We start from the raw sequence: 26,590 nt of genomic DNA, 5'->3' as shown, positions 1-26,590 counted from the left end.
GAACATCTCTTATGACAATACGGTCAATCTCAGCTATGCATGGCCCCATTACCAACCCTGGGGCGCCCTCGCCCACATAGACCATGCCCACCCAAAATTGCCTTTTACTATAAATTCTTCATTTCTACACTGATTTACTTCAAATTGATACTGAACATATCTTATGACAATATGGTCAATCTCAACTATGCATGGCCCCATTATCAACCCTGGGCCCCCCCCCTCCTGGGTCAAACATGTGGCGTGGGGATAGACGTTGGCCTCTGCCGCGCCATTTCTAGTTCGAATAGTTTTCATACAATCTTTACCAAACTTGGTCAGAAGTTGTATCTAGACAATATCTAGGTCAAGTTTGAATATGGGTCATGCCGGGTAAAAAACTAGGTCACGGGGTCACTTTGTGCATTTCAATAACTTCTATCAAAGCATTTATTGGGGGCATATGTCATCCTATGGAGACAGCTCTTGTTTTCAGCTTTTTGGGAAGATAGCCCATGGCTTTGAAATTGGGAATTTTATTGGCATTTTCAAGAAGTTGGGAAAATGAATTGGGATTTAAAACTACATGAATGAATTCAGCATCTAATTTTTTAATCACAAACACCACCATGATCAACAGTTTTCCACATTATAAGCTCACACAAAGTCTTCAGTCTCATCAGGCACCATTTTATTAGGAGGCACTTCATCTTCTTCTGAAGAACTACTGCTTTCAACATGTTGAATATCAGTCAGCACTTTGCTTTCGGAAATCAACGATGACTATGCAAAAGTCACTTGTTATTAAATTACTGTCATTCTCAATTGAAGGAGTTTGAATGGGAAGACTTGTACTTCTGACGATGTTTGTTTATTTTATGACACTTGCTTAAAAAAATCAACAGTTTTCGTTTTGCCGCAAGGGTTTTCATGCTTAGGAATCTTTTTCTCAATATATTTCGAATTGCGCAACATCTTTGTTTTTCATTCAACCGAATCACAAAACGCTTGAATTTCATCGCAAATATAATAAGCCCCTGAACAACAAAGAGAATATCAAGCACACGAATAATGCCGACGTTATCAAAATCGAGGTATAGTAAAACCCGTACTAGACCAGATCGGACTACGCTTTTTAAAAAAGGGAAACAGCCTATGTCATTATCGTTTTTTCCCAAATTGGGAAGTTTTTAGCAAATTTTGGGAAAAAAGTATACTTTTTGCAATTGGGAATATAGCCGAATTTCGGGCCAAAAAAAGCCCTGATTCTTATTTTAACACATTAACTAATGTTTTCAACTTTTACCACTCTTGTAATAAATGAAGCTAATGTACATGTAACATGTGAGAAACTCTTTTTAATATTGATCATACCATTTCCCTGGTTACTTCCTTTGACCACAATTTTTTTAACAATAGTTCAGCTTACTTGAGTGTATAATTTGTGTGTTATTATGCCCCCCTTCGAAGAAGAGGGGGTATATTGCTTTGCTCATGTCGGTCGGTCGGTCGGTAGGTCGGTAGGTCGGTCGGTCCGTCCACCAGGTGGTTTTGGGATGATAACTCAAGAACGCTTGGGGCTAGGATCATGAAACTTCATAGGTACATTGATCATGACTCGCAGATGATCCCTATTGATTTTGAGGTCACTAGGTCGAAGGTCAAGGTCACAGGTGAAGGTCACAGGTGAAGGTCACAGTTACTGGAAATAGGCATTATAAATTTATAAGGATTTAGCATGGTTCAAACAAGGGAAACAACTACGGTTTATGCATGTTCTTTTTATTACAGATTTGCCTCCCTTTAATTCATTCAAAATCTCATTTTACAGAAGAGATTCCAAATCTGACCTGTAAATGAGCCCCATATTTACTGCCAGTGCTAGGTTACCTTTTCCCATTTGATCATTCTTAAGTATTGGTATTGTTATACTGCTGCTGCTACTGCTACTACTACTACTACTACTACTACTACTACTACTACTACTACTACTACTACTACTACTACTACAACTACTACTACTACTACTTCTACTACTACTACTACTACTACTACTACTACTACTACACCACCACCACCACCATCACCACCACCACCACCACCACCACCACTTCTACTACTATTTTTACTACTACTACTACTACTACTACTACTACTACTACTACTACTACTACTACTACTACTACTACTTCAACTACTACTACTACTTCTACTACTACTACTACTACTACTACTACTACTACTACTACTACTACTACTTCTACTACTACTACTACTACTACTACTACTACTACTACTATTTCTACTACTACTACTACTACTACTACTACTACTACTACTACTACTACTACTACTACTACACCACCACCACCACCACCACCACTTCCACCACCGTTCACAGTGACAAAAAACGTATTCACACAAAAGCTCCTACTACAACTTATAGCCCATATAGGTCGGCATGCATGTTTTACAAACAGCCCTTGTTAACAAAGCGTAGTCCTATCCAGTCTTGTACGCGTTTAAGACTATACCTTGATTTGGATAACTTCGGCATTATTTGTGTGCACGATATTCTCCGTGTTGTTCAGAGCGCTTATTATGTTTGCGATGAAATTCAAGCGTTTTGAGAATTGCCTCATGGAAATCAAATATGTTGCGCAATTCGAAATATTACGTGAAAAAGATTCATAAGCAAAGCCCTGGTGGCAAAATTAAAACTGTTGGTTTTGTTATGCGAGCGTCATTAAATATTAAAACAAACATCGTCAAAAAGTACAAGTCTTCCCCTTGAAACTCCTTCCATTGTTAATGATAGTAATTTAATAGCAAGTGACTCTTTTGCATTGTCATCGTTGATTTCGGAAAGCAAAGTGCTGACTGATATTCAACATGTTGAAAGCAGTAGTTATTCAGAATAGGATTAAGGGCCTCCTAATGAAATGGTGCCTGATGTGACTGAAGACTTTGTGTGAGCCTATTATGTGGAAAACTGTTGATCATGGTGGTGTTTGTGATTAAAGATGCTGACCTCATTCATGTACTTTTAAATCCCAATTTATTTTCCAAATTTCTTGAAAATGCCGATAAAATTCCCAATTTCAAAGCCATGGGCTATCTTCCCAAAAAGCTGAAAAAAGCCCTGTATGGTGACAGCTGTTGTTTGTTTTGTTTTTATACGTTTGAATTATTTTTCACGATGCTCGAAGCAGCTCGTCTAAGTTATCATACCATGAAAAAATTCTTCACAATGGCGAGCTATGTAAAAGACCGAGCCAGTCCGATTGAGATAGCTCGATTTTTCTAATCGGCATACCTCGCTGATTATCATTGATAAAGGTAAAGGAAGGTCAGCTATAAATAGGACAGCATATTTAATAAAGATTTAATAATAGTTTGAAAACATTAATTTTAAATCAGTTATATTCAATCCATTATATGTTTATAGACCAATGAAACAACTATGCATTTTTTGCTCACCTAATTGCTCAGGTGAGCTTTTGTGACCGGTCTTTGTCCGTCGTCTGTCGGTCCGTCCACATTTGTTTTTAAACACTCTAGAAGCCACATTTATTGTCTGATCTTCATGAAACTTGGTCAGAAGCTTTGTCCCAATGAAATCTCGGTCGAGTTCGAAACTGGGTCATGCCGGGTCAAAAACTAGGTCACTAGGTCAAAAAAAAGGAAGAAACTTGTAAACACTGTAGAAGTCTTATTTCATGCCCAATCTTCATGCAACATTGTCAAAATGTTTGTCTTAATGATATGTTGGTTGAGTTCAAAAGTGGTTCCGGTCTGTTGAAAAACATGGCTGCCAGTGGGCAGGGCAGTTTTCCTTATTTGGCTATAAAGAAACCTTGTAAACACTCCAGAAGTCACAATTTTTTCCCATTCATCATGAAAGTTTGTCAAAACATTGGTTTTATTGATTTCTAGGACGAGTACGAAAATGGTCCAGATCGGTGAAAAAACATGGCCGCCAGTGGGCGGGGCATTTTTCTCTATATCAATATTGTGAAAACATGTGAACACTCTAGATCTGACCTGTAAATGAGCCCCATATTTACTGCCAGTGCTAGGTTACCTTTTCCCATTTGATCATTCTTAAGTATTGGTATTGTAATGCTGCTACTGCTGCTGCTACTGCTACTGCTACTGCTACTACTACTACTACTACTACTACTACTACTACTACTACTACTACTACTACTACTACTACTACTATTACTACTACTACTACTACTACTTCTACTACTACTACTACTACTACTACTACTACTACTACTACAACTACTACTACTACTACTTCTACTACTACTACTACTACTACTACTACTTCTACTACTACTACTACTACTACTACTACTACTACTACTACTACTACTACTACTACTACTATTACTACTACTACTACTACTACTACTACTACTACTACTACTACTACTACTACACCACCACCACCACCACCACCACCACCACCACCACCACCACCACCACCACCGTTCACAGTGACAAAAAACTTATTCACACAATGGTTGCTACTACTACTTATAGCCCATATAGGGGGGCATGCATGTTTTACAAACAGCCCTTGTTGTTATAGAGGTTCAATAAATTGTATGTTCCTTTTGGAAGGAGGGGGCATATACATGTAGCACTTACACTGACGGTCTGGTCTGTATGTCTACATGTATGTGAAATTTCCTGTCCTAGGATCAAAACTGGCTACGCCTTTGGGGTCAAATAATTTATATAGACTTATAAAATAAACAACTTCAAAAGTTTTCTTCTCTGAAACTCACAAGTCAGAAATGTAATATTTGGAGTGGTACTTGGTAGCATTGTATAATTTTCCTCAACTAACTTTGTTAGCTCTTCTGAGCACATTCAAATGTAGTGCTCATGGGGAACTTTTAGGATACTGTATTGTTTGTGATCCGTCAGCCTGTGTTTGGGTAAACTTTTCTTCAAACAACATCTCATCCTGAACTGAAGATTTTAATGAAACTTGACAGGAATGATCCTTGGATGACTCTTGCAAAATGAAAAAAAGAATCTCAGAAAGCACCCTACTAATGAGTTTACCTAATATTTGGGGTGTAACATCGTCTTGGGAGTCTATTAACTGGGGGTTTTCAGCACTGTCTGCACCTCTGAAAAACGGAGGCATTCCCAAAGAAAATGGACCTGTGCCCAAGCCGATATTATTAAAAAACATCCCAATTTCTAAAAAAACAAAACAAAAAAAAAATGTTTTGAAAGAAGTGTCTTATGACTTATGATTATAAAACTTATCCAAAATGGCCGGGAAAACCCCTGTTGTGTCAATATTTGTTGATAGAAAATCCCAATTTGGTCCTTTTTGTTGATAAAAATTTCCAAAATTTGCCACTTCTATTGATTAAAAGATCCCAATTTAACCAGACATCTTTACCCAAACTGGCTGGAAAAAACCCTGATTAAGTTTGTTCAAATCATTCGCCCGTGGTTAAAACGTGACAAGCCCCAGGGTCACGTTATTTTATAAAGACCATGCTTCAGGGGTTACATGATTTGTACAGACTTAGATAGTAAATAACTTAAAAAATATGCCCTGAAACAGCTAGGATTAGAGGTTTAATATTTGGTGTGTAGCATGATATGGTGGTTCTCTACAACGTTTGTTCCTATTAAGTACTGGAGTCAAAATTAGTCTGGCCTTACGGGTTACTTGTTATCCTTATACATGTATGTATACAGCGCTCAACATTTACAGTTGTCCTATTGCCCCTGGCAAGTAAAAGTTGGGTCCGGGCAAGTTATTTTATAATCTAGTTGTCCGCCCAGGCAAGTGCAAAAAAGAACAAAGAGCAAAGACTTTAACTAGACTTTAATTGCTGTAATCATTTTGTTATATGTGCAAAAATAAAAAAGGTTTTGTGGTGTATCATTTTGATCTTTATTAAAAAATATGAGGTCTACAGTTAATGTGAATTCATGTTTGGGCAAGTGGCTTTACGTTTAGGACAAGTAGATTTACTAAATACTGGTTTTTAGGTTAATGTTGAGCCCTGATATATTATAATGAAATCTTAAAAAATCTTCATCTCGTAAACTGCAACTTCCGGTTAATATTTGGTGTGTAACATCATACATTGGTTCTCCACCAAGCATGTTTAAATCATGCCCATGGATTTGACATTGACCTTGCCCAAGAGGTTACTTGTTTTCATTGCATATTGTACATGTATACAGTAAAAGTTTATAAAATTGTCTTCACTGAAACCTCAAGACTCAAAGGTTTGTTATTTTGGATGTAACATTTTACATGTAGAGTGGTCCTTTGCTAAGTTTGTTCAAATCATACCCCTGGGATCAAAACTGGCTACGCTGTGTGGGGGCAAATGATTTATGTAGGCTTATATTGTAAATAACTTCAAAATTTTTGGGAACTGTATCTGTCAGGGTTTCAATATTTGATATACAGTACAGCCAACGCGGAACAAACGTATTTCGCGATCCGCGGCGGCAAGGCGAAACGAGTCGATGCCGCGTCAGTCCTTGAAGCTGCGTCAGTATGCGGCGACAAGTCGCATTTCGCCGCAAAGCTTCGCATCTGTACGCTGAGGCATGCCGCGATCCGCGACATGATGCCGAGTCGATGCGCATCATGAAATAAAAAATCTTTTAAAAATTATTAGTTACATGTAGTTAACAAATTTTGAAAGAACAATTATAATAAGAATTAAAATCATAATAAATTTATTGTGCGCGGATTGTATTCAGGGGTTTTTCAGCACTGTCTGCGTCTCGGGAAACGGAGGCATTCCCAAAATAAACGGACCCGTTCCCAATGGAATTTTGATTGCATTTTTCCCAATTCCAAAAAAGAAAATCTTCCAAAATCGTATAAAGTAAACATAATTTATATCGAAAGAGTGACTTCCCTTCATGCGCGACGTAATAAAGCCTTAGTGACACAGATTTTTTGGAGTATTTGCCAGATGCATTTACTCTCAGCCATGACGTTCGAACTGTTCCGCATTATACAAGAGTATATAGAGCCGCACAATACACATTCTATACCATATCTGTAGACGCTTATTTTCAATCATGGCTTCGCACAATAGTAAATATTACATTAAAAAAACACAAAAAATAGACGCTAAAGGATGTGTAACAATATCATCGATGTTTTCGAAACGCTCAGAATCTTCCGCAATTACTGCCGCGAGTTACCCTGAACAGACAGGCTTGGACGATACGGAGCAAAATGTAACAGCAACAGAAGTAATGCCAGGGCCGTCAATCACAAAATCGGCAACTAAAAGCTCAGAGCCTTGTAAGAAAGTTGTAGTTCAATCGTCATTTAATACATTAAAGTATGAAATGAAATACCCATGGCTCTATTTTAGCTCGGCCAAAAATGTTGCTGTAACTTGTGTTTGGGCAGTGTTTGTTTTGCATGTGTTTATATAAAGAAAATTGTTTAAACCACAGACTTATTTAAGCATGATTAATTCAATTTTTTTTCCCAAAATCAGCCGTTTCACGAAACAAAAATTCCCAAAATGGGCAATTTTGTCGATAAAAATTTCCCAATTTGGTCAGACTCCTTTTCCCAAAGTAGGCAGAAAAACCCCTGGTATTAGCATATACATGTAAGCAAAGTTAATGTGTCTGGGCAATTAAGTTTGTTTCCCGCGCGTAGTGTATGTATTTCACACATAAACAAGGTCATGTAATTATGTTTTCGCACATACAAGTGGTCAAGGCTCCAGCATATGGTGGATTTATAAATTAATTGCATGTTGATTTTGCTATTATTTTTAAGCTGAGTTGTTTTGTTAATTATCAGCTTATTATAACTATTGTTTGAATATGTGTAAATAAACACGTTTTATTTTGTTCATATTATACAGGCAAAATCGCTACTAATTACCCGATAATCCCGTATATTCCAGTTTTAAAGCAAATGCTGGTAAATATTTACGATACACAAACATTCTCCATATTTCCTTAAGTATCAAATACATTTTGGCATTTGTTACTATTTAAAGAGATGATGAAATAACGTCTAATTGGGGCGTTTTTTTTCCACTGAACACGCGATTTATGCCTGATGTTCATGTATTTATACAACACAAAATACACCCACACTTTTCAAACTATGTTCTACATGTCTGCATAATTTTCGCGCGCTTTTTATGAAACAAAGGATATTTTAGCACTGTTTATTTGACGCTAGAATTTGCCAAAGGTCACGTTAGCATTAACATTCGGAAGTGTGTTTCGGATTACAAATTTAATAATGATAGTTTGATAATCGAACGAAACATTAACAGTTGTGCGTAATTAATTTAACGATAATTTGTTAAAGCGCATAACGTGTCATATCGCTTATTAAAATGTGAAAATAATAATTATGAAACCAGCGTGAATCTTGGTTTCTGCGCTACACATACATGTATGTACATGTAGGTGGATATCTTTTCACTCCATCATATGTACGCGGCGGATTTACTCGGCGAAAGTACGCAAGGTTAATACAGACTAGGCGTCGTTGCGCGGATCGATGCCGAGTGCCACGGCGATACGCGGCGTGAACACACGATTCGGCCGACGCGTACTAATAATCTGGCCGTGGCATAGCCGCGGATTATGTTTGTGCCGCGTTGGCTGTACTGTATGTACATGTAACAAAATGAAAATTGTATTGCTTACCTTAAATAAGGTGATTTCAATTATTCCCATGGGGTTTTAGCCCCAAGGGTAACTGGATTTAGAGACTTGCATAGTAAATTAATTAAAATTCTTTTTCTCTAAAACAGCAAGGGGTCTATTGTTAGGCATGCAATAGTTTATGTTGGTCTTATACCAATCTTTTTCAAATTATGCCAGTGGAGTATAACTAACCAAGCTGCAGGTCCCACATGATTTATATAGACTTGAATAGTAAAGCAAATAATTTCAAAAATGTTATTATCTGAAACTATGAGAGTAATGCGTTAATGTTCTGTATGCGACATCATATTTTGGTCCTCTTATAAGATTTTTCAAATCATGCCCCTGGCTAAAAAATGGCAGAATCCTATTTGTTCTATATTTATATTAATGATGAAACATTTAAGTTGTTCTTATACTTTCTCAGACCAAATACAATCTGTTTCTTTGAGAGTAAAGAACAAAGGTAAATGCCTCAGGTGAGCAGTCTAGAGCCTCTTGGCCATCATGTTTTATATTTTAGTATAATGTTAAATATGATGGAAATATTTATGCCCCCGAAGGAGGGCATGTAGTGATCAGGCTCTCTGTCCGTCTGTCCGTCACACTTTGCGTTTAGGTTTTAAAAAATGCTCATAACTTCTACGTCCCTTTAGATAAAGCCTTCATATTTGGTATGCATGTGTACATTTGTATATTGACAAGGCCTTTCAATACTAACACAAATTTTTACCCCTGTGACCTTGACCTTAAACTTACATGTAGGGTCCGCGTTTAGGTTTCGAAATCTGCCTTTAGGTTTCAAAAAATGCTCATAACTTCTATGTCCCTTGAGATATAACCTTCATATTTGGTATGCATGTGTATATGGACAAGGCCTTTCCATACGCACAAAAATTTGTACCCCTGTGACCTTGACCTTGAACTTAGGGTCTGTGTTTAGGTTTTGAAATCTGCATTTAGGTTTCGAAAAATGCTTATAACATCTATGTCCCTTGAGATAAAGCCTTCATATTTGGTATGCATGTGTATATGGACAAGGCCTTTCCATACGCACACAAATTTTTACCCCTGTGACCTTGACCTTGAACTTAGGGTCCGCGTTTAGGTTTCGAAATCTGCGTTTAGGTTTCGAAAAATGCTCATAACTTCTATGTCCCTTGAGATATAACCTTCATATTTGATATGCATGTGTATATGGACAAGGCCTTTCCATGCACACACACTTTTTTACCCCTGTGACCTTGACCTTGAACTTAGGGTTTGCGTTTAGGTTTCGAAATCTGTGTTTAGGTTTCAAAAAATGCTATAACTTCTATCAAAGCGTTTATAGGGGGCATATGTCATCCTATGGCAGGGCTTTTTTAGGCCCGATTTTATAGCCGAAATTTGGCTATATTCCCAATTGCAAAAATTATACTTTTTTCCCAAAATTTTATAAAAAATTCCCAATTGGGAAATAAACCCGCTAATGACATCAGCTGTTTCGCTTTTTATGGCCCCCTTCGAAGAAGAGGGGGTATATTGCTTTGCTCATGTTGGTCGGTCGGTCGGTCGGTTGGTCGGTCGGTCCGTCCACCAGGTGGTTTTCGGATGATAACTCAAGAACGCTTGGGGCTAGGATCATGAAACTTCATAGGTACATTGATCATGACTCGCAGATGATCCCTATTGATTTTGAGGTCACTAGGTCAAAGGTCACAGGTTAAGGTCACAGTTACTGGAAATAGGCATTATAAATTTATAAGGATTTAGCATGGTTCAAACAAGGGAAACAACTACGGTTTATGCATGTTCTTTTTATTACAGATTTGCCTCCCTTTAATTCATTCAAAATCTCATTTTACAGCAGAGATTCCAAATCTGACCTGTAAATGAGCCCCATATTTACTGCCAGTGCTAGGTTACCTTTTCCCATTTGATCATTCTTAAGTATTGGTATTGTTATACTGCTGCTGCTACTGCTTCTACTACTACTACTACTACTACTACTACTACTACTACTACTACTACTACTACTACTACTTCTACTTCTACTACTACTACTACTACTACTACTACTACTACTACTACTACTACTACACCACCACCACCACCACCATCACCACCACCACCACCACCACCACCACTTCTACTACTATTTTTACTACTACTACTACTACTACTACTACTACTACTACTACTACTACTACTACTACGACTACTTCAACTACTACTACTACTTCTACTACTACTACTACTACTACTACTACTACTACTACTACTTCTACTACTACTACTACTACTACTACTACTACTACTACTACTATTACTACTACTACTACTACTACTACTACTACTACTACTACTACTACTACTACTACTACACCACCACCACCACCACCACCACCACCACCACCGTTCACAGTGACAAAAAACGTATTCACACAATAGCTGCTACTACAACTTATAGCCCATATAGGGGGGCATGCATGTTTTACAAACAGCCCTTGTTAACAAAGCGTAGTCCTATCCAGTCTTGTACGCGTTTAAGACTATACCTTGATTTGGATAACTTCGGCATTATTTGTGTGCACGATATTCTCCGTGTTGTTCAGGCGCTTATTATGTTTGCGATGAAATTCAAGCGTTTTGAGAATTGCCTCATGGAAATCAAATATGTTGCGCAATTCGAAATATTACGTGAAAAAGATTCATAAGCAAAGCCCTGGTGGCAAAATTAAAACTGTTGGTTTTGTTATGCGAGCGTCATTAAATATTAAAACAAACATCGTCAAAAAGTACAAGTCTTCCCCTTGAAACTCCTTCCATTGTTAATGATAGTAATTTAATAGCAAGTGACTCTTTTGCATTGTCATCGTTGATTTCGGAAAGCAAAGTGCTGACTGATATTCAACATGTTGAAAGCAGTAGTTATTCAGAATAGGATTAAGGGCCTCCTAATGAAATGGTGCCTGATGTGACTGAAGACTTTGTGTGAGCCTATTATGTGGAAAACTGTTGATCATGGTGGTGTTTGTGATTAAAGATGCTGACCTCATTCATGTACTTTTAAATCCCAATTTATTTTCCAAATTTCTTGAAAATGCCGATAAAATTCCCAATTTCAAAGCCATGGGCTATCTTCCCAAAAAGCTGAAAAAAGCCCTGTATGGTGACAGCTGTTGTTTGTTTTGTTTTTATACGTTTGAATTATTTTTGACGATGCTCGAAGCAGCTCGTCTTAGTTATCATACCATGAAAAAATTCTTCACAATGGCGAGCTATGTAAAAGACCGAGCCAGTCCGATTGAGATAGCTCGATTTTTCTAATCGGCATACCTCGCTGATTATCATTGATAAAGGTAAAGGAAGGTCAGCTATAAATAGGACAGCATATTTAATAAAGATTTAATAATAGTTTGAAAACATTAATTTTAAATCAGTTATATTCAATCCATTATATGTTTATAGACCAATGAAACAACTATGCATTTTTTGCTCACCTGATTGCTCAGGTGAGCTTTTGTGACCGGTCTTTGTCCGTCGTCTGTCGGTCCGTCCACACTTGTTTTTAAACACTCTAGAAGCCACATTTATTGTCTGATCTTCATGAAACTTGGTCAGAAGCTTTGTCCCAATGAAATCTCGGTCGAGTTCGAAACTGGGTCATGCCGGGTCAAAAACTAGGTCACTAGGTCAAAAAAAAGGAAGAAACTTGTAAACACTGTAGAAGTCTTATTTCATGCCCAATCTTCATGCAACATTGTCAAAATGTTTGTCTTAATGATATGTTGGTTGAGTTCAAAAGTGGTTCCGGTCTGTTGAAAAACATGGCTGCCAGTGGGCAGGGCAGTTTTCCTTATTTGGCTATAAAGAAACCTTGTAAACACTCCAGAAGTCTAAATTTTTTCCCAATCATCATGAAAGTTTGTCAAAACATTGGTTTTATTGATTTCTAGGATGAGTACGAAAATGGTCCAGATCGGTGAAAAAACATGGCCGCCAGTGGGCGGGGCATTTTTCTCTATATGAATATTGTGAAAACATGTGAACACTCTAGAAGTCACATTTTTGGCCCAATTTTCATGAAATTTGGACAGAACATTTGTTTCCTTGATACATGTATGAGAGTTGAGTTCGAAAATGGTTCCAGTCCGCTGAAAAACATGGTTGCCAGGGGGACAAGCAGTTTTCCTTATATTTATATAGTAAAAAGGCTTGTAAACAATCATGAATTAAGATAATGTAACATGCGAGACAACTCTTCTAAATATTGCATTTAAGTTTACAGTAGTTACTCCCCTTTTTACTATGAATGTTTTCATAATAATACAGTGTATTTTCTAGAGGGCACATTTCTTTTCTGATCTTCATGAAACTTGGTCAAAAGCTTAGTCCCAATGATATCTCGGTCGAGTTTGAAACTGGGTCATGCCAGGTCAAAAACTAGGTCACTTGGTCAAAAAAAAGAAAAACCTTGTAAACACTGTAGAAGTCACATTTCATGCCCAATCTTCATGAAACTTTGTCAAAATGTTTGTCTTTATGATATGTTGGTTGAGTTCAAAAGTGGTTCTGGTCTGTTGAAAAACATGGCCGCCAGTGGGCGGGGCAGTTTTCATGCTCCCCAAAAATGTATTTTGGGGGGAGCATATAGATGCCGCTTTGTCTGTCCATCCATCCGTCCGTGCACAATTTTTGTCCGGGCTATTTCTCAGCAACTAATGACCGGAATTCAATGAAACTTTATGGGAAGCTTCACTACCAAGAGGAGATGTGCATATTATCAGCGGGTTCTGGTCAGATGATTTTTCACAGAGTTATGGCCCTTTGAAATTTTCCATTAACTGTACATATAGTGCAATTCTTGTCCGGGCTATTTCTCAGCAACTAACGACCGGAATTCAATGAAACTTTATGGGACGCTTCACTACCAAGAGGAGATGTGCATATTATCAGCGGGTTCTGGTCTGATGATTTTTCACAGAGTTATGGCCCTTTGAAATTTTCTATAAAAAAATTATTGTCCCCCCAACTACTGTGCCCTCAAGATGTTTCCTTTTATCTGAATATATAGTGCAATATTGTGACAAAAGAACCTTTGGGGAGCATCACCCATCTCCGACGGTTTCTTGTCCTTATTTGGCTATAGAGATACCTTGTAAACACTCTAGAGGCCACATATTTTGTCCAATCTTCATGAAACTTGGTCTGAAGATTTGTCCTAATGATATCTGGATGGAGTTGGAAACTGGGTAATGCTGGGTCAAAAACTAGGTCACTAGGTCAAAAAAAACAACCCTTGTAAACACTGTAGAAGTCACATTTTATGCCCAATCTTCGTGTTACTTTGTCAAAATGTTTGTCTTAAAGATATGTTGGTTGAGTTCAAAAGTGGTTCTGGTCTGTTGAAAAACATGGTCGCCAGTGGGCGGGGCAGTTTTCCTTATTTGGCAATAGAGAAACCTTGTAAACACACTAGAAATCACAGTTTTTGCCCAATCATCATGAAAGTTGGTCAAAACATTGGTTTTATTGATATCTCGGACGAGTTCGTAAATGGTCCAGATCGGTAAAAAACATGGCCGCCAGTGGGCGGGGCATTTTTCTCTATATGTATATAGTGAAAACATGTGAACACTCTAGAAGTCACATTTTTGGCCCAATTTTCATGAAATTTGGTCAGAACATTTGTTTCCTTAATACGAGAGTTGAGTTTTAAAATGGTTCCGGTCAGTTGAATAACATGGCTAATGGGGGGGCAGCTTTCTTATATATATATATATATATATATATATATATATATATAATATATATATCAGGGATCATATTTTCCAGCAACATCAATCGGTCTGGATTTAAATGGGGAAAAAGTGTCCGAAAATTTTTATCCGAAATTATGACAAATTACGTTAAAATATATACCATTGATTTTGCCATTCATGAAAAGGGTATAATAATGTACAAGTTAAATTGCCTTAAGCATTTTTTTTAACGGAACATACGAGTTTTTTCAATTGGTTTTATCACTAGCTATTTAATTGTTGTTTCGGTAACTGTTTTATCTGACTTTTCATTAATAATCTGTGTAAGTCTATACCGATGTTTTAAATCATTGTCGACTCGATAATAGCTTACACACATGCATTGAATCTAACAAATGTCTGTGCGTAGGTTGGCTACTGGCAATAATAAAACCAAATAGTTGAAAAACAATTCGTGTACATTATAGTTTGTTGTCGAATAAACCACGGCCGATAGTTAAGATGCGTAGGGATTAAATCACGAGTGCGAAACACGAGTGATTAAAAACCACGCATCTTAATTTCCGGTCGTGGGTTATTCAACAACAAACAATAAAGGACACGAATTATTTCGATTCTTTCACGATTTTTACTTAAGATTTATACAATGTATATTATTTTTCTTGTGTACTATTTTATGTGAAGTCCCGGCCATAAAAATTACTTTCGGCTGTTCTGTCAATCAAAACCGCAACTTTCATTAATTTATTGCCGGATTATTACGCTGGTGGAAAATGTATAGGCATGTATTGTTTAGTTACAGCGCGTGCTTTCAGTGTATAAGGTCCGCCCACAATTATTGCACAATATCCGATTTTCTTCTTTGTTTATATGAAAGTTTACTGACTGTATCATGCATGAAATGCACAATTTCCACAAGGATAACATCGAGGTTTTAATCTCCGAAGTAAAACTGTCCACGATTTTATCGTGGACGAGCACACATTATGAACGGATTAGTGTGCTAGGTATAAGCCAGTGAAATTATCGATTGATATTGACACTGGGTTATTCACACTTGACTGATACACAACCGCGCGAATCTTCGTTGTTTGGGGTCATATGCTGAAACTAGTTGGCTGAGGTGCAATAGACTGGTCCTGACCAGTTTAGAGACTGCAGTGAATGGTTTATCACACCTAATCGAGATAAGAATGTAATTTATAGGGTATGCTAGCATGTGCACTGCGTAATCGATTTCATGACATGGGAATTTTAGCAAACAGAATCGGACCGACTCTTTGGGATTTTCAATCGGTCTTTCATGACCCCAATCGGTCTAGGACCGACAAAACCGAAAAAATATGATCCCTGATATATATATATATATATATATATATATATATTTATAGTAAAAAAAGCTTGTGAACACTCTAGAAGTCACATTTTTTGCCCAATCATCATGAAACTTGGTGAAATTATTGGGTTTATATATATCTCAGATGAGTTTGCAAATGGTCCCAATCGGTAAAAAAACATGGCCGCCAGGGGAGGCCGGCAGTTTTCCTTATGTGACTTTAGAGAAACCCTGTGATCGAACACTATAGAAGTCTCATTTTTTGCCAAATCATCGTGAAACTTAGTCAATACATTGGTTTTATTGATTTCTCGGACAAGTTGGAAAATGGCTCAGATCAGTGAAACACACTATTTAGCTCACCTGATTGCTCAGGTGAGGTTTTAGAATTGGTCTTTGTCCGCCGTCCATTCTTCCACATTTGGTTTGTAAACACTCTAGCATTCACACTTCTCAAGCATTCTTTATGAAAGTTGCTGAAAGATCTCGGTCAAGTTTGATAATGAGCAAAATCACATAATTAATGCCATAATTATTGCCCTTAGATTGTCCAAGTTTTAATAATATTATACAAAATCCTTGTAAACACTGACTAGAGGTCACAATTTTGTTTCAGATTTTATGAATCTTGGTCAGAATATTTATTTTTGTAAGCAAAGTTTGATGTTTGGTAAGGGGGGTCAACTCAAAATATAGGTCACCAGGTAAAATCTTACAAAAACAAAAGCAATCCATACGCCAGAGTTTTGGTTCAATAATAATGAAACTTGACCAGGATGTTTGTCTAGACAATATCTAGGTCAAGTTGGACGTTTGGTAAAGATTAAATGAATCGACTCCTCTCAGGTGAGCGAACTAGGGCCATCTTGGCCCTCTTTTCTGTATTGTATTTGACATTTGTCGTGATTTTGTAAATAAATTGCGAATGAAAACGTGTATAATTAACGTTTAACGTGATCATGAGTGTAAAGAAAACAAATTATTTCAAACCTGCCATTTGTAAATGTTATAGCGAATATGGTATATAAACAACATAATAGCCGTACGATATCTATGAAACTCACTTGTATGCGTGCTTTCTCATTTTGCATATTTAATAAACTTTTCAAACAGAAATTACAGAGCCACATCAGTGCACATACTATGTTTGATAATTCATTTGTTTGTTGGATATTGTTTGATGTTTTCAATGCATATTAGGTCATATCGCGGGGATTTATTTAACCTTACCATGTGTTCATGGGCGAACTCACGTATTCAAGTCAGCTCTTACTTCTATGTGCTCATACCTACTTTTGGGAATCATCACAAAAGTATTGACGTACTTATCGAACAATCATGCCTAAGCTTATTGAATTCGAGAAAAAACAATAATCAAAAGAGAAAAAATTATAAGTTCATACACATGGGCATGTGAAATAACATCTGTACACAATTATCTTTAACTTAGGAAAGGAAACATCGAAATATAAAGTTGGTATGATATACTTGTGAAATTAAAGAGCAAGGTGTAATTAAAGAGCATGTCAAGTTTTGAATATATCTGCTGAAACGTAATGTTATAACCCACAAATGTTTTACTGTAACAGAACATTTTTTAAGATAAGTGGTACAGAAAATACACTTCGAATATTTTTTTAAAGATATTTCTTGTTATATTTGATGAAGAATGTAACCCCCCTCCCAGATTCGCTGAATTGGTCAAGTTCCCCATGGGTACTACTTCCCTGTACCCCCAAATGTTTTTTCGTACCCAAATTTATTTTCCAACCCAATTTTTTTCCTACCCCTTTTTTTTTCGTAACCAAATTTTTGTTCGTACCCAATTTTTTTTTGCATAATTTTTGTACCCAAAATTTTCGTACACATTTTTTTTCTTACCCAAAATTATCGTACCCACATACACAATTGTGGTGATGTAGATAAACTTAAATTGATGCTTTTATATCCATCCTTTTCAAAAGCATCGTCACACCAGTACTGTCAGTACATTGATTACATTAATTTTATGCCATTGCTGCAGTTTTTCCACTGACTTATTGACATCTCAAACTATGAATATGTAACTAATGCAACAAATGTTAAAGCTTTTATTTTGTTGTTGTTCTTCAACCAATAACTTTAACATCTTCACCACAGTTGCCTATAAAGGTCATGAAATGGTTTACTTTATTTATGACCGTCATTCTGTTTTTAAAACACATGTTAAAAAAAGGTTTGAAGTAACCACAATAGCTTGATAATTATGATTTAACACAAGTGTACTGTAATACAACATGTCAGAAAATTGAGAGTCATTAATTACAAGTGACAATGTGGATGTCCAAAAACATGGAGTCACCAAAAAAGAACTTTTGGCTAACAACAAGGATATCAAATAATTAAGAGAATTAAATATATATCTACTAAAATACTGTTTGCTACAATGAAATTTAAATCCCCTTTTAATGTATTGATATTTAAAGATGACATTCAGTAACAATGCTGGAACACAGACTTTAACACTTAAATATTTAGTTTCCTCATTATGTTTACCAGGATTTTATTAGCAAGAATTACATGTACCTTTATTGTGTTACAAAAGCTGTGTTATGGTGGAAATAATGAAGAAAGTGCAATCATTGTTCTACAGGCTTTTCAGGTTGGTTTATTGTTGTTTTGAAAATATGTAATTTTTACACAATTAGTACCTTAGTTAATAATCGTATAATATTGCTATAGTACTTGTAGACTGGAGAGGTGTAACTCATTATTGTGCTTAGGTTATTTAAAGACTTTTATTGTAACATATGTGTTAATTTTAATTTGGGGCAAAGAAAATGCTTTTAAAAACATTTATTTTAACATTTTACATTAGGAGCACATTAAAGTGTAATCTCTGTTGAAGTGATATATGGATGATTGACCACATCCTTTCTCACACAAACACTTAGATCTAATAATCTTGTAAGAAACATCTCATCAACTTAGTTTTAAAACCATCTGTCCTAATTTGACCCAATTTATAACGGGTTACTTTTGTTTTGGTCTTATATTGTGAACTATTATACTTAATTTTTCATGTATTTGCATAGTTTAATGAGTCCAAGCAAGTTTACTGAAGCAGCTATCTTGAAATCAAGCTCAGTAAAATTCAATACAATGTGTATAATGAGGTCTCCCCCTATGGGCCTTGGAGAGTAAATGTATTTGACACTTTTTGCCTTAACTTGATTTTTGCTAACAAGAGAGTTCCATATAGAAAAATACAATAAAAGTGGAAAGTGTCATCCCTGATTAGCCTGTGTGGACTGCACAGGCTTATCTGGGACGTCACTTTACGCAGATGCATTAAGCCCCATTTTCCTAGAGCCAGGCTTACCTCTGTGTTTTGTTGTAACCAGCTTATAGTCGAGTATGATCCACAAGTTGAACGAGATCTTCCTGTTTTTGCTGTATGTCTGTTATCATATGGTTCAGCATTGTGTGATTAAATTTCATCATTTAAGGCATGGATTTAAGAGTATGGAAGTTTGCGACACTCTTTTGTTTAGACTGCATCTCAGATTGTTTTAAACCTTTAATTGGCTCAAAAGCAAAGTGACAATGACTATATGTAACCAGCATAAAACCAGGACAGCATGCAAGTTACGCCAAGTCTGTTTAGGATTTATGCTGTTTTCTGCTCAATTGTTTTGACAGAAACTTGAATCAATAAAGAGTCTAAAATTTTATTTTATTTTCTTAGGTCTACAAATGGGTCAGGATGCAAATCTGACTTGTAAAGGGTTAAGACTGCATCTCAGATTGTTCCGGAAATAATAGTGCACTTAATCCTATATTGGATTACCAGGAAAAAGCAATTTGAAGTCTATTGTTCTGTTAAAAAGTCATGTTTTCGTTTAACAGGAAGTATATTGTATATGACTCAGTTAGAGAGGGAACTCATGATTTGTAGATTTTAGACATTTACTTGTCAGATGCTTTTGTTCCCTGCCAAACTCACATTCCAGTTTTGAAGTTTGTTTTGCAATTAGTTGTAAAGGCCATCAATACCTGTACCTTAATTATTTAATGTTGATTGCGCCCTCTGTGTGCTGAATATTTGGGCCAATATTTTGTGGCAAGTATCTTTATTGCTATCAGGAATAAATACATGTAGTACTTTTTGACTATACATGTAAGAAGCTTTTGTATTGCTGCTTTCCTGTTTTTCTGTGCAACTGCTATAATAAGAGTCACAACAGGAACCAGGACATGAGCCTTTCCCCTTCTATGGTAGATATCGTTGAAAGGAAATTTCTTCATAGGAAAAATTCATTTTGTGCAGAAAGTGTCGTCTCTGATTAGCCTGCGTTGACGACACTTTATGCACATGCATTTGGTTCTGTTATACAAGAGAGAGGCTCATATATACATGTGTATATTTTTTTTTCAGGAATCATCAATCCACCTACACGGCCCAATTTAGTAGTGCTGGCGTCTCCCTTATTAGACCCACCGTCAGCTCATCAGGTACTGTTGAAGCTGTATGATCCAGGCGTACAGTGTGTGAAGTGTGTGCAGTCCGCACAGAAACTCCTGTTGTTGATAATTACAGTAGACATATTTAGCACAAGATCGTGTTGGAATGACCAAAATCCAATATCTGCTCACATGTACATGTAGTATATAATAAAGCTTAAGATGTATATACTGAGCTACCTGTAATTGTGTAGTTTTATGCCCTAAAAATCTACTGATGCCAACAGGCATGTAGTGATTGACTTGTCACTTAGTTTTTCCGACCGTCTAGACGTCCGTCCGTCTGCACAAGCTATACACAATCATCTCGTCTGAACTCATTTTTACTTTGATATTGGCCAACTTTTGGATTAAGACCAATTCATTAAGTCAAAATGCTAGTATTACCAAAACTGATGCGTTTGTCTATCATCATTGCCACTTGCTACAAAGCCTTGATACACGCATGGATGTTGACTTTGGACATTATCAACACATCCTCATCCCCTGACCTAAATTTGATCTTGACATAGATTTATTCAAGGTCCAAATTCTTGATTAACCCATAATGATAGATTTGTTTAAGATCAATACCTTTGATATTTGAATGGATGTTATCAATGAACAATCTCAACACACCAACATCCCCTCATCTCGTTATTACCTTGACCTTGACCTTCTAATACTTACTAAAATGTTTTGAAACTTCAATTCTACTCTCAGCACACACACATAATCTGACCTAAATTTGACCTTGACATCAATCTACTTTTGTAATAATTCAAATTTGCTAATGAATTAAAACTGACAAGGCTTCCACCAAACGCATACATGTATGTTTATTGAATGCAGCATCTTGTGTGCTTTTCAGGTGGAGGTTTTCAGCAGGCGTTAAGTCTTCCATACAGCGGCAAGATCCCCAACTACACTGAGTCTTCACAATCCCACAGTAAGTCAAGCAATTTCATGCCAAGGTCATGCATGGAGATTGCTTAATATTGTAAAACTATTGTGGCAAGGTCACAATATTGACTAATGTTAGTCACTTTATGAAAACCGTGTATTATAAGGCCATTAGGCAAGACAGCTTTATTGCAACCAGTATATTTTGACATATTGGAATAATGCTGAAACTAGAACTGGATTTCTTTTATAGGTGTTTGAATGTATCATAAAAGCACTTGTAAGAAAGAAATAGTTACATGGTTCATAACGCATTAAACAATTGAGACGGTTGACTAAAGTGTTGTCTGTATAGCCATCTTCTGTGTATCTCCATTGTGTGTTTGAGACTCCACTATATATTTGGCTCCGTTGACTCAACTGTAGTCCTGTAGTCCCATATACTATTATGTGTATTGGCTCCATAGACTCCACTATGTATTGGCTCCATAGACTCCACTGTGCTTATTGTTTCATAGACTGCACTATGCATATGGCTCCATAGACTCCACTGTGTATGGGCTCCCTAGACTCAACTGTGTATGGGCTCCATAGACTCAACTCTGTATGTGATACATAGACTATACCGCAAATGGGGTCCACAAATATCGAAATAGACGCATAGTTTTGAAATATGTGCATCCACTCGGACACATTGCTGAAACGAATCCGTTAACGCATACGCGAATCAGGATAGTGTGTTGTGATATTTTCTAGAGTCCCCGGATGAAAACCTGCTTTAACTTTTTGTAACTTAGTCATTAATAATACAGAAAAAATGCCTCCAAAATAAGGTGTTGAAGCTCAATCCAAAACAAACAACTCTAAACTTTAATAACGGTAGGTCAACGGCTCGCAATTCGGACGTAAACAATAATATTATCAAGCTCGCAATTCGGATGTTAACAATAATATTATCATCGAATTGAATCAAGTTGAAATGTTGTAACAGGTTACATTCATGTAACAGATAATGTTATAACCTATGTGAAGGCAAACAAGATAGTGATAACCCTTAATTTGCTTTTTTGGTTTCAACATGTTTTTGAGATTATTACAAGTAAGTTTAATGCAAAATATAGTAATTGAGCTAGTGTGATTTAGACTCATTTTCTTCACTACTTGGTATCTTTCAAAATTTTGGACCCATTCTTTTTCAAGGTGGACTCATTAATATTGGCCTGGGACTCATTGGTCTAAAATCTGCGAGTTCAGGGACCCATAGATAGTAAATTCGAGTTTATTCCCTGGCTCCATAGCCTCCACTGTATATTAACTCAATAGATTTCACTGTGTATGGGCTCCATAGACTCCATTGTTTATTGGCACTATAGACTCCACTATGTATTGGCTCCATAGACTCCATTATGTGTTGGCTGTATATACTCCACTGTGTATTTGCTTCATTGACTGCATTGTGCATTTGTTCATAGAGTTTACTGTGTGCATGGGCTCTATAGACTCTTTTTTGTGCTTGGCTCCAGACTCCACTGTGTTGTGGCTCCATAGACTCCACTGTGTATTAGCTCCATAGACTCCACTGTGTATGGGCTCCATAGATTTGACTGTGTATGGGCTTCATAGACTCGACTGTGTCTGGGCTTTATAGACTCCACTTTGTATGAGCCCCATAGATTCTAATGTATATGGCATGATATACTCCACTTTATATTGGCTCCGTAGATTCCACTGTGTATTTGCTCCATAGATTCCACTGTGTATTTGGCTCCATAGACTTCACTGTTTTGCTCCATAGGTTACACTGTGTATTGGCTCCATAGACTCCATTGTGTATTGTCTCCATAGACTCCACTGTGTATTGGCTCCATAGACTCCATTGTATACTTGCTTCATAGACTCTACTGTGTATTTGTTTCTTGGACTCCGGTGTGTATATGACCCGAAGACTCCAATGTGTATGTGATACTTGGACTCCACTGTGTGTTTGCTCCATAGACTCATTGTGTATTTCTTGCAAAGACTCCAGTGTGTATTTGTTCCTTAGATCCTGCAGTGTACTTGTTTTATAGACTACATTATGTATTTGCTCCATAGACTCCATTGTGTATTTGCTCCATAGACTGCATTGTGTATTTGTTCCATAGACTCCATTGTGTATTAGCTCCATAGACTGTTGTGTATTTGCTACATAGACTCCACTGTGCATTGGCTCTATAGACTGCACTTTGTATTTGGCTTCATAGACTCAACTCTGTATTTTCGTGTGTTTCAGCTAAATCTGCAGAGGAAATACTGAGCTGCTATGTGACTGAGCTAGGGGCCTGTCCCCAGAATGAGGTAGATAACACTTGTTTCCTGAGTGAAATATTTGATGTAGTCAGAACCAATGAGACATTCAGGATGATTGCCTACAGTGTTTTGCTTCTCTTATCTTCCAACATGAATAAAGAAGTATTAGATTAAACATATTTCTTAAACCTTGATTGCATCAAAAGCCTAAGGCTTATTTAAACGATATTGAGACTGTTTCATGGGTAGAACCAGTACTTGATGTCTATGAGATATAAAGAAAGCTCCCAAAGTGGGAATCAAATCCAGTGACCACCCTGTGGCTAGGTGGACACCATACCACTTTGCTAGGAGGAATAAAGATGCATAGCCTTTTTGACAGAATATAGGTTGTGACCATTGCAGTAATGTTGTAACAAATTGTTCACATACAAAATTGCATGGATGAGCTGCATAATGAATGTCATCGCAATAATTATGTTCAATGTAACAATGTGTATTCTAATTTCAGGACTGTTGCATCTGTTTTGAGAAGTTGGCTGAAGCATCCGGCCATGGCAAGGGCACGTCAGAGGACCACGTGGTCTACCAACTGGAGAGGTGCAGTCACATGTACCACAAGCTGTGCCTGCTTGCTCTATATGAGAGTGGACAGAAGGTGAAGTCCTACATGTTTAAAGATGAGATTTGATAAGTTTAGAATTTTAGCAACATTAAAAGCCCAGGTTTGTGCACGCTGGAGAAAACAGATTTAGTCTTCATTTTGTATCTGTGTTGATCCCTTTTATTTGCTGATTAGCAGGTTGTAAAGCTTGTACTTGCGCTTGGATTATATGTTGAAATAAAATGGTGTTTCAAGAAGGCCATAATTATGGGAAATCCAAGCTGGATAGTCAGTGGTCACACTGCAATGTCAAAGACTAAATAGTGCTCTTGGAAAATGGGGCTTAATGCATGTGTGTAAACTGTAAAGTTTCGTCCCAAATTAGTCTGTGCAGTCTGCACAAGCTAATAAGGTACAACACTTTCTGCCTAGACTAGATTTTGGTTTAGAAGAGAATTCCTTTTAACAAATAATTAATGAAAGCAGACTTCAATGAGCTCATCTGGGAATAACCTTTACACTTGTGCATTAAGCCCTGTTTTTCCACAGTGCAGCTTAAATGTAATATTATACTGCTATGAGGCTCTCCAATCTTTTCATAAATAAGTTTTTTTGAAGGCCTGATGGTCTTATCTTTTTATTATAAAAGTTTGACTCTACTTATAAGGAATCTGAGATGGGATAAGCATGATTGTGAACTTTTTCTGTCTCATATTTCAGAAAGGCAGCCTGCAGTGTCCAGCATGCAAGACAATCTACGGAGAGATGACAGGAAACTGTCCCGACGGGGAGATGGAATACCGACTGATCAACCGGGCCCTGCCTGGCAACGAGGGGGCTAAGACCATAGAGATTGTGTACAACGTGTTTGAAGGAGTACAGGTATGAGGGCACTTAGACAATAGAGATTGTGTACAACGTGTTGGAAGGAGTACAGGTACATGTATGAGGGGGCTAAGAAAATAGAGATTTTGTACAACATGTTTGAAGGAGTACAGGTATGAGGGCACTTAGACAATAGAGATTGTGTACAACATGTTTGAAGGACTACAGGTATGAGGGCACTAAGACAATAGAGATTGTGCACAACGTGTTTGAAGGAGTACAGGTATGAGGGGGCTTAGACAATAGAGATTGTGCACAATATGTTTAAAGGAGTACAGGTATGAGGGGGCCAAGACAATAGAGATTGTGCACAACGTGTTTGAAGGAGTACAGGTATGAGGGCACTAAGACAATAGAGATTGTGCACAACGTTTTTGAAGGAGTACAGGTATGAGGGCACTTAGACAATAGAGATTGTGTACAACGTTTTTGAAGGAGTACAGGTACATGTATGAGGGGGCTAAGACAATAGAGATTGTGCACAACGTGTTAGAAGGAGTACAGGTACATGTATGAGGGGGCTAAGACAATAGAGATTGTTCACAACGTGTTAGAAGGAGTACAGGTACATGTATGAGGGGGCTAAGACAATAGAGATTGTGTACAACGTTTTTGAAGGAGAACAGGTACATGTATGAGGGTGCTAAGACAATAGAGATTGTTCACGTGTTAGAAGGGTACAGGTACATGTATGAGGGGGCTAAGACAATAGAATTGTGCACAACGTGTTTGAATGAGTACAGGTATGAGGGGGCTAAGACAATAGAATTGTGCACAACGTGTTTGAAGGAGTACAGGTATGAGGGGGCTAAGACGATAGAGATTGTGCAAAACGTGTTTGAAGGAGTACAGGTATGAGGGCACTAAGACAATAGAGATTGTGTACAACATGTTTGAATGAGTACAGGTCCATGTATGAGGGGACTAAGACAATAGAGATTGTGTACAACGTGTTTGAAGGAGTACAGGTATGAAATAATGGTGCATCACAATATGCAAGATACCAAAGTCAGTAATACCTCTTGACACATGCTTAGTGTTGCCTTCCCACTATGAATAGCAGATTTAAGTGATACAAATTTATCTTTATCTAAAATTGTTTTAAACATGTATAAATTGCAAAAGAGGAAATTAAATAGTGTTTAAAACCATGTAATACTGATTTGTATGAATTTTGTAGTAACATGTTGAAAACGTTTAACAAATCTTAAGTGTTTTATTTCATTTTGACTGTTCTCGTTTATTTATATTTGCTTGTTCTGTCTCGTATGGGGTTCACTGCAGTACAAGTACTATTATAAGCTTAACTCTAGGAACATGTGGTTAAATGCATTTGCTTTAAGTGTTTTCCCAGAGAAGCCTTTGCAATCCACACAGGCTAATAAAGAAATAAACTTTTGGCCAAAATTGTTGGCATTGATTAGCCTGTGCATACTGCACAGGCTAATCTGGGACTTCACTTTATGCAAATGCTTTTAGTCCAATTTTTCCATAATGAGATTCATCTATCATTTGCAGGGTGCCAATCATCCCAACCCAGGCCACCCTTTCTACCTGCAGGGCTTCCCACGGGTTGGCTACTTGCCAGACTGTGACAAGGGCAGAAAGGTGGGAACAATTGTCTTAACATTATTGATATGAGTGGCACTTTTGGGAAACTGG

General features: G+C 37.1%; 1 protein-coding gene across 1 annotated transcript in view; it reads left to right on the top strand.

The window, feature by feature from the left end:
- Nucleotides 1–26,590, top strand: part of LOC127838918 (E3 ubiquitin-protein ligase DTX4-like) — a 60,608-nt gene that overhangs the window by 28,449 nt on the left and 5,569 nt on the right. The window contains exons 3-8 of the mRNA XM_052367063.1: nt 20,183–20,259; nt 21,119–21,196; nt 23,423–23,487; nt 23,951–24,097; nt 24,764–24,925; nt 26,447–26,536. Coding sequence (XP_052223023.1) covers nt 20,183–20,259; nt 21,119–21,196; nt 23,423–23,487; nt 23,951–24,097; nt 24,764–24,925; nt 26,447–26,536 — 619 coding nt within the window. The remainder of the gene's footprint in view (nt 1–20,182; nt 20,260–21,118; nt 21,197–23,422; nt 23,488–23,950; nt 24,098–24,763; nt 24,926–26,446; nt 26,537–26,590) is intronic.

The sequence above is a fragment of the Dreissena polymorpha genome, chromosome 1, assembly GCF_020536995.1.
Source record: "Dreissena polymorpha isolate Duluth1 chromosome 1, UMN_Dpol_1.0, whole genome shotgun sequence".
Taxonomy (NCBI): Eukaryota; Metazoa; Mollusca; class Bivalvia; order Myida; family Dreissenidae; genus Dreissena; species Dreissena polymorpha.
The sequence above is the reverse complement of the archived record's forward strand: the minus strand, read 5'-3'. Positions and strand labels throughout refer to the sequence as shown.